Source organism: Myotis nattereri (genome assembly GCF_964212035.1).
Source record: "Myotis nattereri genome assembly, chromosome: 18".
In the NCBI taxonomy this organism is placed as follows: domain Eukaryota; kingdom Metazoa; phylum Chordata; class Mammalia; order Chiroptera; family Vespertilionidae; genus Myotis; species Myotis nattereri.
In genome coordinates, this window is record NC_138093.1 from 25,794,785 (window position 1) to 25,807,003 (window position 12,219).

The window sequence follows — 12,219 nt, forward strand, 5'->3', positions numbered from 1 at the left end:
CATGAATTTCATGCTCTGGGCCTCCAGTTTAAAATAATGGGCCATTGAAACGGAGTCAATTAACCATCTGAGAGTGGCCAGTGGTGGGGTGGGGCCTAATAAAATGGCACAGGACAGGATCCTGACACCCCGAGAGATAGAGAACAGGGTAGTTAACTTTTTGATATGTTTTATGAATAGTATAAGTGACAAGTTTATCCTAAGCTTTTTTTTTTTAAAGGTGGACTTTTAATAATGAGATGGAATACTATGCTTTGAGCAGTTTTCATAATTCTTTCTCTCTTATTGTTTTAGGTATTAAATGGCTCTTTTTCTTTGGAATTGGTCAGTGAGAAATACTGGAAAGTGAACAAACCCATGGAACTTTATTATGCACCCACAAAGGAGCACAAATGAGCTTTTACTAAAACCAATCTGGATAATGAACTTTTTTTATAGCCTATTTCTTTATTATTAAAGATGTATCATCATTACTTTTATGGACAGTATCTTGGATATGTTGTTCAACTTTCTTCCTGAGCCAGCCTCGTTTATACTCTTAGGATCTTTTCCCCTTAATTTAAGATTTCCTTTTTGGAAGGGACTACAGTTATTCAGAACCTTTCTTTCCTTTTAAAAATATATCTAAGTAGTATGTCTTTACAAAGTATGGTTTCATTTAGAGCACTCTTTGACCCAGGAATTTTCATAATTTTGGATTCTTTTTTTTTTTAATCTCACCTGAGAATATGTTTTATTGATTTCTATAAAGAGAAGAAGGGAGAGAAACATCAATGTGAGGAACATCAATGGTTGCCTCTTGTATGTGCCCTGACTAGGGTCGAAGCTGCAACCTAGGTATGTGCCCTGACTGGGAATTGAACCTGCAACCTTTTGGTGTATGGGATGATGCGCCAACCAGTTAAGCCACCTGGCCAGGGCATGGTTCTGTATTCTTAAGATTCAGTTGGCCATCTTTTTCCCTCCCCTCAAAAGTTTAGGCCTTACAGAATGTGAAATAATATGTATTTTGACTTTTTTTCCCCCCTGGAGTCTTGTATGTTTATAGTTTTCTATATAAGCTGTAGTATTTCATGAAGACCAAAGCTCAAGCTTACTGTGTTCAAAAATCAGTTCTCATAGGATTCTTATTTTCATGGTCTTATCTTCCGTAATCTCTGTCTCTTTCTTTTTTGTTTTTTTTTTACAGAAAGGTTCTTTATGAACTTAGTGTTCATTGTCATGCAATGTTATTTTTTTTTTCCATTTCTCTCCTCTAATTTTGGAATTTCTGATCCTGGGAAAGAATCAAACAAAATCTCAAGTTCAGTGAGAACTTGGTTCATTTACAGATTTCACTGAAGAAAGAAATATTATATTGGTCTTATGTAATCTCCAGGTATATATTTAAAGAGGTCTTTTTTTTTTTGTATTAGTTCTGTCAGTGCAGTTCCTTTATTATGTATGTTTGATGATTTTCCTATTAAAATATCAGAGATATGGAGATATTTTGCACTTTAGCCTCGATGAAAAGTACAAGATATGTTCAAAGCTTCCCCAATTTTTTCTGTGTTGGTAGCTATGTAAGTTAATAACATGGCATATGAACTAATGATATGGGGAAAAATGTTTGCTTCTGTTTGAAAAATGTGTTTAGTATTTTGGGTTGCCATATATCAGTTTATAAATTTGGTGCTTTGCTAATTACACTCTAGAGAAGCAAGTTAACAGAGCTTAGACCTGCCTTGATATGTAGTAAAAGATAATTCTGTAGAAGGATGTCAGCCAGGAGAGTAAAAGTCACTGTCTTCTTAATTTAGTTTTATATTGAGGGACAGTGTTCAGCGTTTGGAGCCAGAAGGCTTTATGATGGCAGGTCAGAAATAAGATGGGGTTATGTGTTATTTTTCATCCCTGTTCTGACTTCAGGTATGTTTCCAAGTTTGTATTATCACAGTATTTACAAAGACATGTTTGCATTGAGAAATGGACCCTACAGGGTTTTTACCAGGGGGGAGACAGAACCATAACTAAAGTCTTATCTAGATCTTGGAACTATTTATCTGTCATTTCTGACATTTTGGGGCCAGCTTGAGGTTTTAAATCTTCAATCCAATATTAAAACGTAACGGCTTATTCAATTTTTTACCATTTTACTGAAAATACTTAAAATATGTTTTTATAGTTTTTTTGGTAAACTGTGCCATGAAATTTGAAAACCATGAAAAGTCACGGGAACTTTTGTATTCAATTACTTTTTCTGTTGTAATGTTACATTGTATAGACTATCAGTGCATGCCCACTCAATATAACCCTGGTTTTGTGATATAACTGTTTAGATTTTATTGGTGACATTAGATTAGTGGTTGCATTAAATAACTAAATTCTCATTGTGATTATTAATTGAAATTTTGTCTTTAAGCAAAAAGTTATTTGTGAATATAAGCTTTGTGCTTAGAAAATGTATGTGTTTATATTTGCCAGTTTGGGGGTGGATGTAAATTCTGCATCATTAGTGAATTCATTCAGATCTGTAGTCTTTTGCAAAATATAGTTATAGATATTTGATAGATATTATAGGTATTTGATAGAGTAGTGAGTGCAGTGTTGTATGTGTGTGTGTGTGTATGTGTGTGTTTGTGTTTTGGGGGTAGGTACTGTTTATCATTACTACCAGCTGAGATTTTATAAAGTATTATCTAAATAAATTCTGTAACCACCATCTGTGTTGAGGAACAAAGGGTTCATCAAATGTGGTGAGGCCTTTGGATACATTATCATTTAAAAATTTACTATGGTAAAATACATGTAACCAAATTTACCATTTTAATTTTTTAAATATACAGTTTAGTGGCATTAAGTACATTCACAGTATCATGTAACCATCACCACTATTTCCTGAACTTTTTTTTTTTTTTTTTTACTTATTTTTTTTTTTTAATATATTTTATTGATTCTTTACAGAGAGGAAGGGAGAGAGATAGAGAGTTAGAAACATCGATGAGAGAGAAACATCGATCAGCTGCCTCCTGCACATCTCCTACCGGGGATATGCCCGCAACCCAGGTACATGCCCCCGACCGGAATCGAACCCGGGACCTTTCAGTCCGCAGGCCGACGCTCTATCCACTGAGCCAAACCGGCTCCGGCTCCTGAACTTTTTTTTATCATCCCAAACAAACTCTGTACCCATTCAACATTAACTCCTATTTCGTCCCCCCACTCTAGCCCCTGGTAACCTCTGTTCTACTTTCTCTCTTTGAATTTGACTATTTTAGTCACCTTATGTAAATGGAATCATAAAATATTTGTTCTTTGTTTCTGTTTTATTTCATATATTATGTTTTGAAGTGTCATCCATGTTGTAACATGTATCAAAATTTCATTCCTTTTTTTGGCGGAATAATATTCCATTTTATGTTTATAACCTTTTGTTCATCTGTTGATGAACACCTAGGTTGATGGACATTTTTTGCTGTTGTGAATAATGCTGCTATGAATATTTTGTGTGTGTATCTGTTCAGGTCTCTGCTTTCAAATCTTTGGGGTATATAGGAGTGAAGTTGCTGGATTGTATGATAATTCTGTGTTTACTTTTAGGAATCCGAAACTTTTACAGAGTGGCCATAGTATTTTACATTTCCACCAGCAAAGTACAGCAAGGATTCCAATAGCTCCACATCCTTACCACTTGTTTTTGTCTTTGATAGCTACACTAATGGGCATAAAGTGTTATCTTATTGTGGTTTTGATTTGCCTTTCTCTTCTGGCTTTTGATGCTAAGCATCTTTTCATGTGCTTATTGGCAATTTGTATATCTTCTATGGAGCAGTATTTATCCAAGTCTTTTGCCCATTTTTAATTATTCTGTTTTGTTGTAGTTCTTTATATATTTTGAATACTAATGATCTGATACATGATTTGCATCTAGCTTTTTATCTGTGGGTTGTCTTTTAACACTTTCTTGATAGTGTCCATTGATGGACAAAAGTTTTAAATTTTGGTGAAATTCAATTTGCCTTTGTTATTGTTGCCTGTGCTTTTGGTGTCATATCCAAGAAGACATCGCCAAATCCAATGTCATGAAGATTTTCCTATGTTTTCTTCCAAGAGTTTTATAGTTTTAGCTCTTACATTTAGGTTTTTATCCATTTTGAGTTTTGTGTATGGTGAAAGGTAAGGATTCAATTTTGTTTGCATTTGTTGAAAAGACTGCCCTTTCTCCATTGAATTGCTTTGGCAGTCTACTCAAAAGTTAATTGACTATGTGAGGGTTTACTTGTGTGCTCTGTATTCCATTGGACTATATGACTCTCCTTTTGCTAGTACTGTTGTTGGAGAAATAAGTGGGCCAGATTTTCCTGTTGCTTGTGGGTATGGGTTGGCTCTTGCGACATTTTGAGAAGATGAATTTTCTAAGATTCTTATTGGTGTGGACTTAAATTTCTCTGGTTGCAAAGTCGTATGCCTCTTTAACCCAGGCCTGAAAAAGGTATAGGTAGGGGTCAAGCAGAACACAAAGGAAGGCCAGTGTCCAGAACTTCTGTTCCATGGTGGAACTGGTTCTATACAGCATTAGGCTAGTCCTTAAGTCCATTGTGTGAAGTCCACATGGCCGTGCGCCTCGTGGGCGAATGCAGGGGAGTGCATACCATGCAACAGGAGTCTCAAGAGAGTGAACTTCCTTTGTCTAGGAGTTTAAATATTCAGGTTGTGTGCCCCATTCTGGCCTCTGACTTGTTCCTAGGTGTGACTGACAGGTAAGCATCTTTCAAATCACTCAGACCTTTTTGGGCATGCATCTAAACTGCCTTTGTCCAGTTCCTTCCTCCATGGTCAGCAGGGAATAGACTTGGAGAGTGTTAAATTACAGCTTTCTAGCTAAGCTGTATAAATGGCATGTCTGTATTATCTAGTCTTCTCTTTATTTCTTTCCTGTTAACAATACCAGGCTATTACAATGGTGTCAGTACCATACTGTTTTCATTACTATAGCTTTGTAATAGTTTTACATATTTTAATCCTCTGAACCCTTTGAGGAAGATAGTATTTCCCTTGTACATTTGAGAAAACTGAAGCTTAGGATTCTGACTTGGATAACTAAATACAAAATAATTAAAATGCCAGATGAGAAAAGGAATTTTTTTTTTAAATCCTCACCAGAGGCCATTTTTCCATTGATTTTTAGCAAGTGGAAGGGAAGGGGAAAGACAAGAGGAAACATCGGTGTGAGAGAGACATGGATTGGTTGCCTCCCACACGCACTCTGGGGATTGAGCCTGCAACCGAGATACATACCCTTGACTGGAATCGAACCTGGGGACCCTTTAGTCCACAGGCTGATGCTCTAACCATTGAGAAAAACCAGCTAGGGTCCTCATGCAGGAGGCAGCCAATCAATGTGTTTTTCTCACATCAATATTTCTGTCTTGCCCTGCCTCTTGCACTCTCTCTAAAAATCAATGGAAAAATACCCTTGGGTGAGGATTAAAAAAAAAACATGCACATAAAACCCCGGCTAGGGTGAAAAGGAGTCATTTTAAAAATCCCCATCGCGTTTCTATTTAGAAATACTTGGCTTTTTAAAATACTAGAAACAGTATAAGAAAAGAATATTAGTGTGCAATTGTTGTAACTATAAAAATGGCTTCCTTGAAGTGCTTCTGAATTAATGTAATTAAGGAAATTAACTATGAAAACCTGCTCTTCCATAAAAGCATGAGAACTATAAAAGTTGTCAAAATCAACTTAATTTATTCAGTAAAAACTAACAAGTTTTGTAGCATTTTAAATTGCCCTATACCCATTTTCTCAGTTCCAGGGTAGACCTGAAAATGAATAGCCTTGTAACTATAGTAGCTGTGAAACCCAGCAGTTTTGTAGCCTGAGAAGTGGGTTGAAGCTCCCCCTTAAGCCAGTTAGATTGGACCTGTTTGGTGCCTCACTGAAAAGCTCTATTCTCAGAGCTACTCTTTATTTGACCTGATACCCCTCAGTCTCTGCAAACAGCCCTATCTTCAGAAACAGCTGCAATTGTTTAATGTGGCAGCTGCCTTGAGGCAGTGCTAAAAAGAGGCTGACAGAAACAGAAAGGAAAAGCTGAGGGATGACATACCTGTAAAGGTTTGGAAAGGCTCCAAGATATTCTTGGGACTCTAGAGGGCGACAGGCATGTGCAAGGTTGCATGCACACTCAAGGACAAAAGGAGGCACCCATCGAAGCTATAGCAGAACTTGAGGCTCTTCAAGCAGGAAGTGAAGGTGAAGGCACAGTGTAAGCTTCATGTTGGAGTGTTGAAGGCATATTTGAAAACATTCCTAGAGCACTTCATGAAGGCTGGGAGAGTAACTGTTTCAGGGCACCTAATGAATTTTCTGTCCAACCTTTAGCTGACCTTTAAGCTAACAAAGCAGAATGTAGTGCTCATATACAGCAAAGAATGCTCACTTTGCAGAATTAGTCCAGGTAGATTACTAAAGAGCAAACTTGACAAATCCCAGGGATGTGAAGGGATTCTTTTATCCAACATTGCCCAGTCATATTTCAAATATCTAGTTTCCAACAAAAATTTGCATGTCAAGTAAAGAAACAGGAAAGTGTGAGAAAGCCTAGATGTTGGACTTAATGAAACAAAATGTTTAAATCAGCTTTTAAAAATATGTCCAAAGAACTAAAGCCATTTTAAAATAACTAATTTGAGAACAGTCTTTCACCAAGTAGAGAATAACAATAGACATTATACTAAGAGAACTAAATAAAAATACTGGGTTGGAAATATACAATAAGTGAAATAAATCCAACAGAGGAGCTAATCGATTTGAACTTTGAACACAGGAAGAAAGGAACAAGGGAGAGACCTGTGGGACACCATCAAGTGTACTAAAATGTATAATGGGAGTCCCAGAAGGAAAGAAAGTAAAGGGGCACTTTATGTATTTGAAGAAATAATTCAAATTTCAAAATTTGGTAAAAATCTACATCTAAGAAGTTCAACAAAGGCTAAATAACAGAGAAACTCTTGGAAATAGCAAGAGAAACAGCAAGAGAAAAGTGACCCATTGCATACAAGGGATCTTTGATAAGATTAACAACTGGATTCTCATGAGAAGTCATGCAGGCCAGGAGGTAATGAAAATGTTGAAAGGAAAAGGCAGTGAACCAAGAATTCTACATGAAGCAAATTCTTAAAAGTTAAAGATATTAAGGTATTTTGTCTGGAGTGTGGCATTCTGAGAACTGAAGAATTTTGTAAAGATATGGATGAATCTGTATCCTAAATCCTTTACTCCAATGAACCTCACTTAAAATGGATGTTTCCTGTTTTGGTGGATGACCCCTTCAAGGAGTTAGTTACCTTGCAAAAAGCATCCCATCTGTTTTATCCCTACAATCCCTCATCTTCAGATCCCAGCATGTCCTGGGGACAAGTACAAAGTGCCTCCTGAAAGAATGCTTTTTTTTTTTTTTTTTTATCCTGTATACCAGTGGTTCCCAAACCTATTTGGCCTACCGCCCCCTTTCCAGAAAAAATATTACTCAGTGCCCCCTGGAAATTAAATTTTTTTAAATTTTAATAGCAATTAAACAAAGATATATGTATTAATGTTTCTACCCTTTTCGTAAAATATAGTAAAGAAAGGTGTAAATTAGAAACATTTAAGTTTGAAATTATGAAACTATTTATTGAACTCAGAATAGAAAGGTAATACAAAAAAAGTTAAATGCACCTGTGGCCATCACCGCCCCCCTGGATCGCTGCAGCGCCCACCAGGGGGCGGTAGCGCCCACTTTGGGAATCACTGCTGTATACTGATGATTTATGGAGAATACCTGTGGAAATAGATTCCGCGTATGTTAGATCTTGAAGTAAGAAACAATCTTAAAGTTGGGTCCAATTATCAGTATGGGTACACTTACACGAGAGAGTACATCAGTTTGAATAGCTGGGAGTGGTTCTGTTTACTTGGTTGAAATTTTGACTCAGCAGTGCTTCATCTAAACGGGCGATGAGGTGCCAAAAATTCCGATACATCATAGAGAAAGGAAATCAAAGACTTAGAAGGGGAAATGCTGGAGAGGATTTATGTGATTGGAGCGACTATCATCATTGAGAAGTGCTCTGGTGAGAAGTAGCACTCTAAAAAGCTGTAATATAGTCTGACAGGACTCTTTGGCCTTGGCTAATTGATCATATGATCCAAAGGACCAAAGTGGTCCCATTTGATTTATCTAACTGAAAACTGCAGGTCACTACAGCTACTATAGAGATTAAGATCCCTTATCCATTTCCCAGGCCTGATTTAATTCACATTTCCAGAGCCTTTTGAGAAAGGACCCTGCTGTAAGTTTGTATTATGTATATTCTTAGCCTTCTCCAAAGTAACCTGTGGCCATTTACCAGAGCAGTTATTTTTACACCAAGGAAAGAACTCCCTAGACTTTTTGAAATTATTGAACACCTGGTCTTAGTCTCATTTCTGCAAAGTATTCTCTGGTGATTAATGAAGTTTTAACCAAAATCCACCACAGTGGCACCCAAACCCTTCAGGTTACTTCTCCCATTTCCTGAGTCTATGGTTAGAGTATTAAGATAAGCAACTAGCAGAGCCAACACACGGTAAGAACCAGTTTCTTGTGTTTACCATATTTTAAAGGAGCGATACAGCTGCCTTTATGTTCCAAATTGTTATGCAAACAAGGTGCTAATGTAGAATTAGATGGAATTTAAAAGGATTTCCTCTTTAGGTTGATGTAGTTCCAAACTACTTCCTACCAAGTAGTGAAGTTAATATAGAAAAACATGTATTTTAAATAAGTTATTTGCATATTTTATATCAGATTAAGCTCTCGTAAAATTCAACTTCATCAAAAATGTTAAGCATTTAGCAAAATTTTAAACTGATATTCAACAACATACACTAAGTCAGATGGGCCAAGTACTGATTTGCCTTTGGATTTATAGTAATTTTTATTTTTAGTTATTTATATCTTTATACAAACAAAGTAATACCATTTCTTTTTGTGCTCATTTGTGAGTTTAATTGTAATTGGCAAGAATTATAGTTTTATTATGGTCATAATAGAAACAAATGCACTTCACATATTCCATTATTTTACCAAAATGTATGATTCCATTAATTGAAGGGGAAAAAGTCCTCCAGAACTATGCTGTAATAAAGATTTTCCCTGGATTTTTGTGTATGTCACTGGAGTGCAGTGTATTAAAAACCTTCAGTTATTTCTCCCCCTTCATCCCCACGCTTCATGCTTATAAAAAAGTTACTTCCTTTAACAAATACTTCAGGATAAATATGGATTAGATCCTTGAGACAAAAATCCAAACTTTATACTAAATCCTTTCATCGAAACTCATTCAAATGAAGAACAGTATTTATTAATGGAAACAAGATTTTTGTTTCAACTAATTTTCATAATTATGTTCACCTGGTCTACTTTATACAAAAAATGAGCATATACACACAAACCAAACAACCCCCCCCCAATTCAAACCAAAAAAAAAAACTACCCCCAAAACAAAAAATCCTCACTTTGTAAGTGGGCAAGTTTTACATCTGAGGTAGCACAACCAAGCAAATGAATATTTACATGCATTAACTGAGGCACTTGAGATCACCCAATTTGTTTATAACAAAATCTCTTGAGAATGTCAGTGCTTGTGAACAATTATAATTGGAACAGTCATCTCAGTTTACTTCGGCAAACTATTACTCTCAAGTGTAGTCATCTAGACCTGAAACTTAGAAAAAAATGGATTTCTAGCTCAGGCAAGTATTTAATTTCTCAAAAACTAAAAATTAAAAGATTAATGTGGGAGAGAGGTGAATTCTTAAAATCAGGAATGTATTTTAACTTCGTAATTGTGAAATATATTAGTGACCTGAAAGGATACTGTTCTTCCTATTCAGCATCAATTTAAGCAGAGATGTGACTTACGTGACATACATAAAATTCCAGATACTTTTGCATGTGAGAATTTTCTGAGTTATTAAATAGTAGGTGATCTCAGTCAATCTTGGCTTCATATGAAATGTTTTCCTTACAATTCTAAGTTTTCTTTAAGAAAAACTTGGAAAGCCTAACTCCCAAACCAGTTAAGTTAGAAACTGCTACTTTTAAAATGAAAACAGCACTTTTATTTTTACACCACTGAATTGCAAGAATAAAAAAAGAACTACAGTTGGTATGGAGAAGTATTAGACAGATGATCTATAAAGATGTATGGGAATAAACACTTCTCTACTTTTACCATCTTCTGCAATTGCTTGCTTCTGCTTTGTCATTCACTGACATTTCAACCCTGTCAGCTACTGTATCTTCTGATGTAGATTGGACATGGCCCTCTGACTGTCCTCCAGTGTAGGTGGGGGTGCTGTACTTTAAAAGGATAGATTTAAACTGCATCAGAGGTGCATCTGTACGAACACCCATTGGGTCAAAATGAGTTCGGCTTACTCTAAAGCCTGCTTGAGAAAGATAGCACAGAAACTTTTTTAACCTGCAGCAAGAAAAGGGGGAAAAAAATGAGGTTATAATTTTATTTAAACCATTGTGTCATTAAATTATAAAATATACACGTTGCCATTGACTGGTTATCTTACTTAGGCATATTCATCCCTTTAATGCTGTGTCTGTGGATGTTGTAATAAAAGGGAGGATGTTCGGTACTGGAATCAGCCTTTTGTTTCTTGGCTAAATTTGTGATTGTTTCAGTACATTTTCTTTTTCCTGAAACACACAAATACACACACAAAGTTAGCATTCTCTTAAAAATTACAAACCTAATACTTTTATAACTCTATGCTATCTCAAGTCTAAATCCTCTGACACACACCATTTCAACCTGTCCAGTCTTAATTCTTAAGAGAACTCATTGCAAGAATAAGATATTTTCATTTCCACTATCCTTAACTGATGTAATTTTAGTATTTAACTATTTGCTGAGTCAGAACTTACTTTCTACCTTCTTGAATGTCAAGCCTCAATTCTATTTTCATCTGAAGAAAGCTATTTGAATTCTGGGCCAATCACCTCACAGACTTCATTACTATCAATACTACTAAGCGTTTGATTAAGTTCTATCTTCTTTGATTGTTTCATGTGTGTAGGTCTTTTCTGTGTGTAAATCTGCCGCCCCCCCGCCAGATTATATTACATTATCCTGGGGATAACGCCCTTCTGTTTTTATACTTGTACTCTCTACCGAATGCCAATATTTGATAAATAGGTCTTCAATGAATAACCTGTCCGAGGTTATACAACAAACAACACAAAGCAGAATGATGCTCTTAAATCTAATGCTCATTACTGTGTACCATACTGCCTTTTTCTTACCCCCGAAAAAGAAATTAAGTGTGCACACATCCCAAATTATAAGAAAGGCCATACAATACATTCTTATGGCTACAGAATAGACCTTCTGGGTAATCAATGGAATTGTTACGCATCATATGGTGATGAAAAAGTTTAAAAGAATAAGAATAATAAAATGTAATCAATTCTATCAAACAGAATTTGATCTTATTTTGGTTCACATCGTTCTTTCAAGATATTACAGTTCTCTCAAAGGGATGCATTATATATTAGAACTATGAGTGCAGTACATGTTCATAGAAATTTTGAACTGTGTAAATGCCAGATAAACAAGTTTTACTGTAATTAGTATAATAATAAAAAAAAATGCACTGTGAAATAGGCTACCAAAGAAATCTCTTCCTACTCTTTTGCTGTCTGATTTTTGCACTGATACATACACATGTACATACACATACACACATATACATACATACCTTGTGCAATGTAATTATCTGTTGTGGTATCATCTGTAGTTTTAATAGATATACCACATTCTTCTAAAATAAAAACAAATGGGAATCAAAATATTTTACGGGACGTTATCAAGTAACAATTCAAAGTTTAAATAAAAGCTTATTTCTAAATTATATCCACACTGCTTTTCTGAATATATAGATTCTATGGCAAAACAGGGCAAGAATTACATTTTTAATCCTCTACAACAACTGCTGCTTCTAATGACTTATGAGAAATGCTAGAATGTCTAATAGGCCCACCCTCAGGACAATGGCCAGATAAAAACGACAAAAGCCTATTTATACTAAAGAGAAAACAGAAAAAAACCGTAGTTTTAATGAGTGATAAGTGTATATCTTAGTTTCTGTGTCTCAATGGCTACACCTCTCAGAATTCCCTAGGGTTTCTCT

At 35.6% G+C, this 12,219-nt stretch overlaps 2 protein-coding genes across 3 annotated transcripts in view; one reads left to right on the forward strand and one right to left on the reverse strand.

Annotated features, from left to right (window-relative positions):
* Window positions 1-2,369, forward strand: part of RNF2 (ring finger protein 2) — a 28,615-nt gene extending 26,246 nt beyond the window's left edge. Inside the window, exon 7 of the mRNA XM_081112192.1 lies at window positions 295-2,369. Coding sequence (XP_080968318.1) covers window positions 295-396 — 102 coding nt within the window. The 3' untranslated portion in view covers window positions 397-2,369. The remainder of the gene's footprint in view (window positions 1-294) is intronic.
* Window positions 1-12,219, reverse strand: part of TRMT1L (tRNA methyltransferase 1L) — a 49,476-nt gene that overhangs the window by 17,869 nt on the left and 19,388 nt on the right. Inside the window, exons 13-15 of one of the 2 annotated variants that reach the window (XM_081112190.1) lie at window positions 11,788-11,850; window positions 10,600-10,726; window positions 10,248-10,496 (exon numbers count right to left, since the gene is read on the reverse strand). In XM_081112190.1, the coding sequence (XP_080968316.1) occupies window positions 10,248-10,496; window positions 10,600-10,726; window positions 11,788-11,850 (439 nt within the window). Of the gene's footprint in view, window positions 1-10,108; window positions 10,497-10,599; window positions 10,727-11,787; window positions 11,851-12,219 lie in introns of those variants that run through there. The other variant, XM_081112189.1, reaches the window with a different exon arrangement.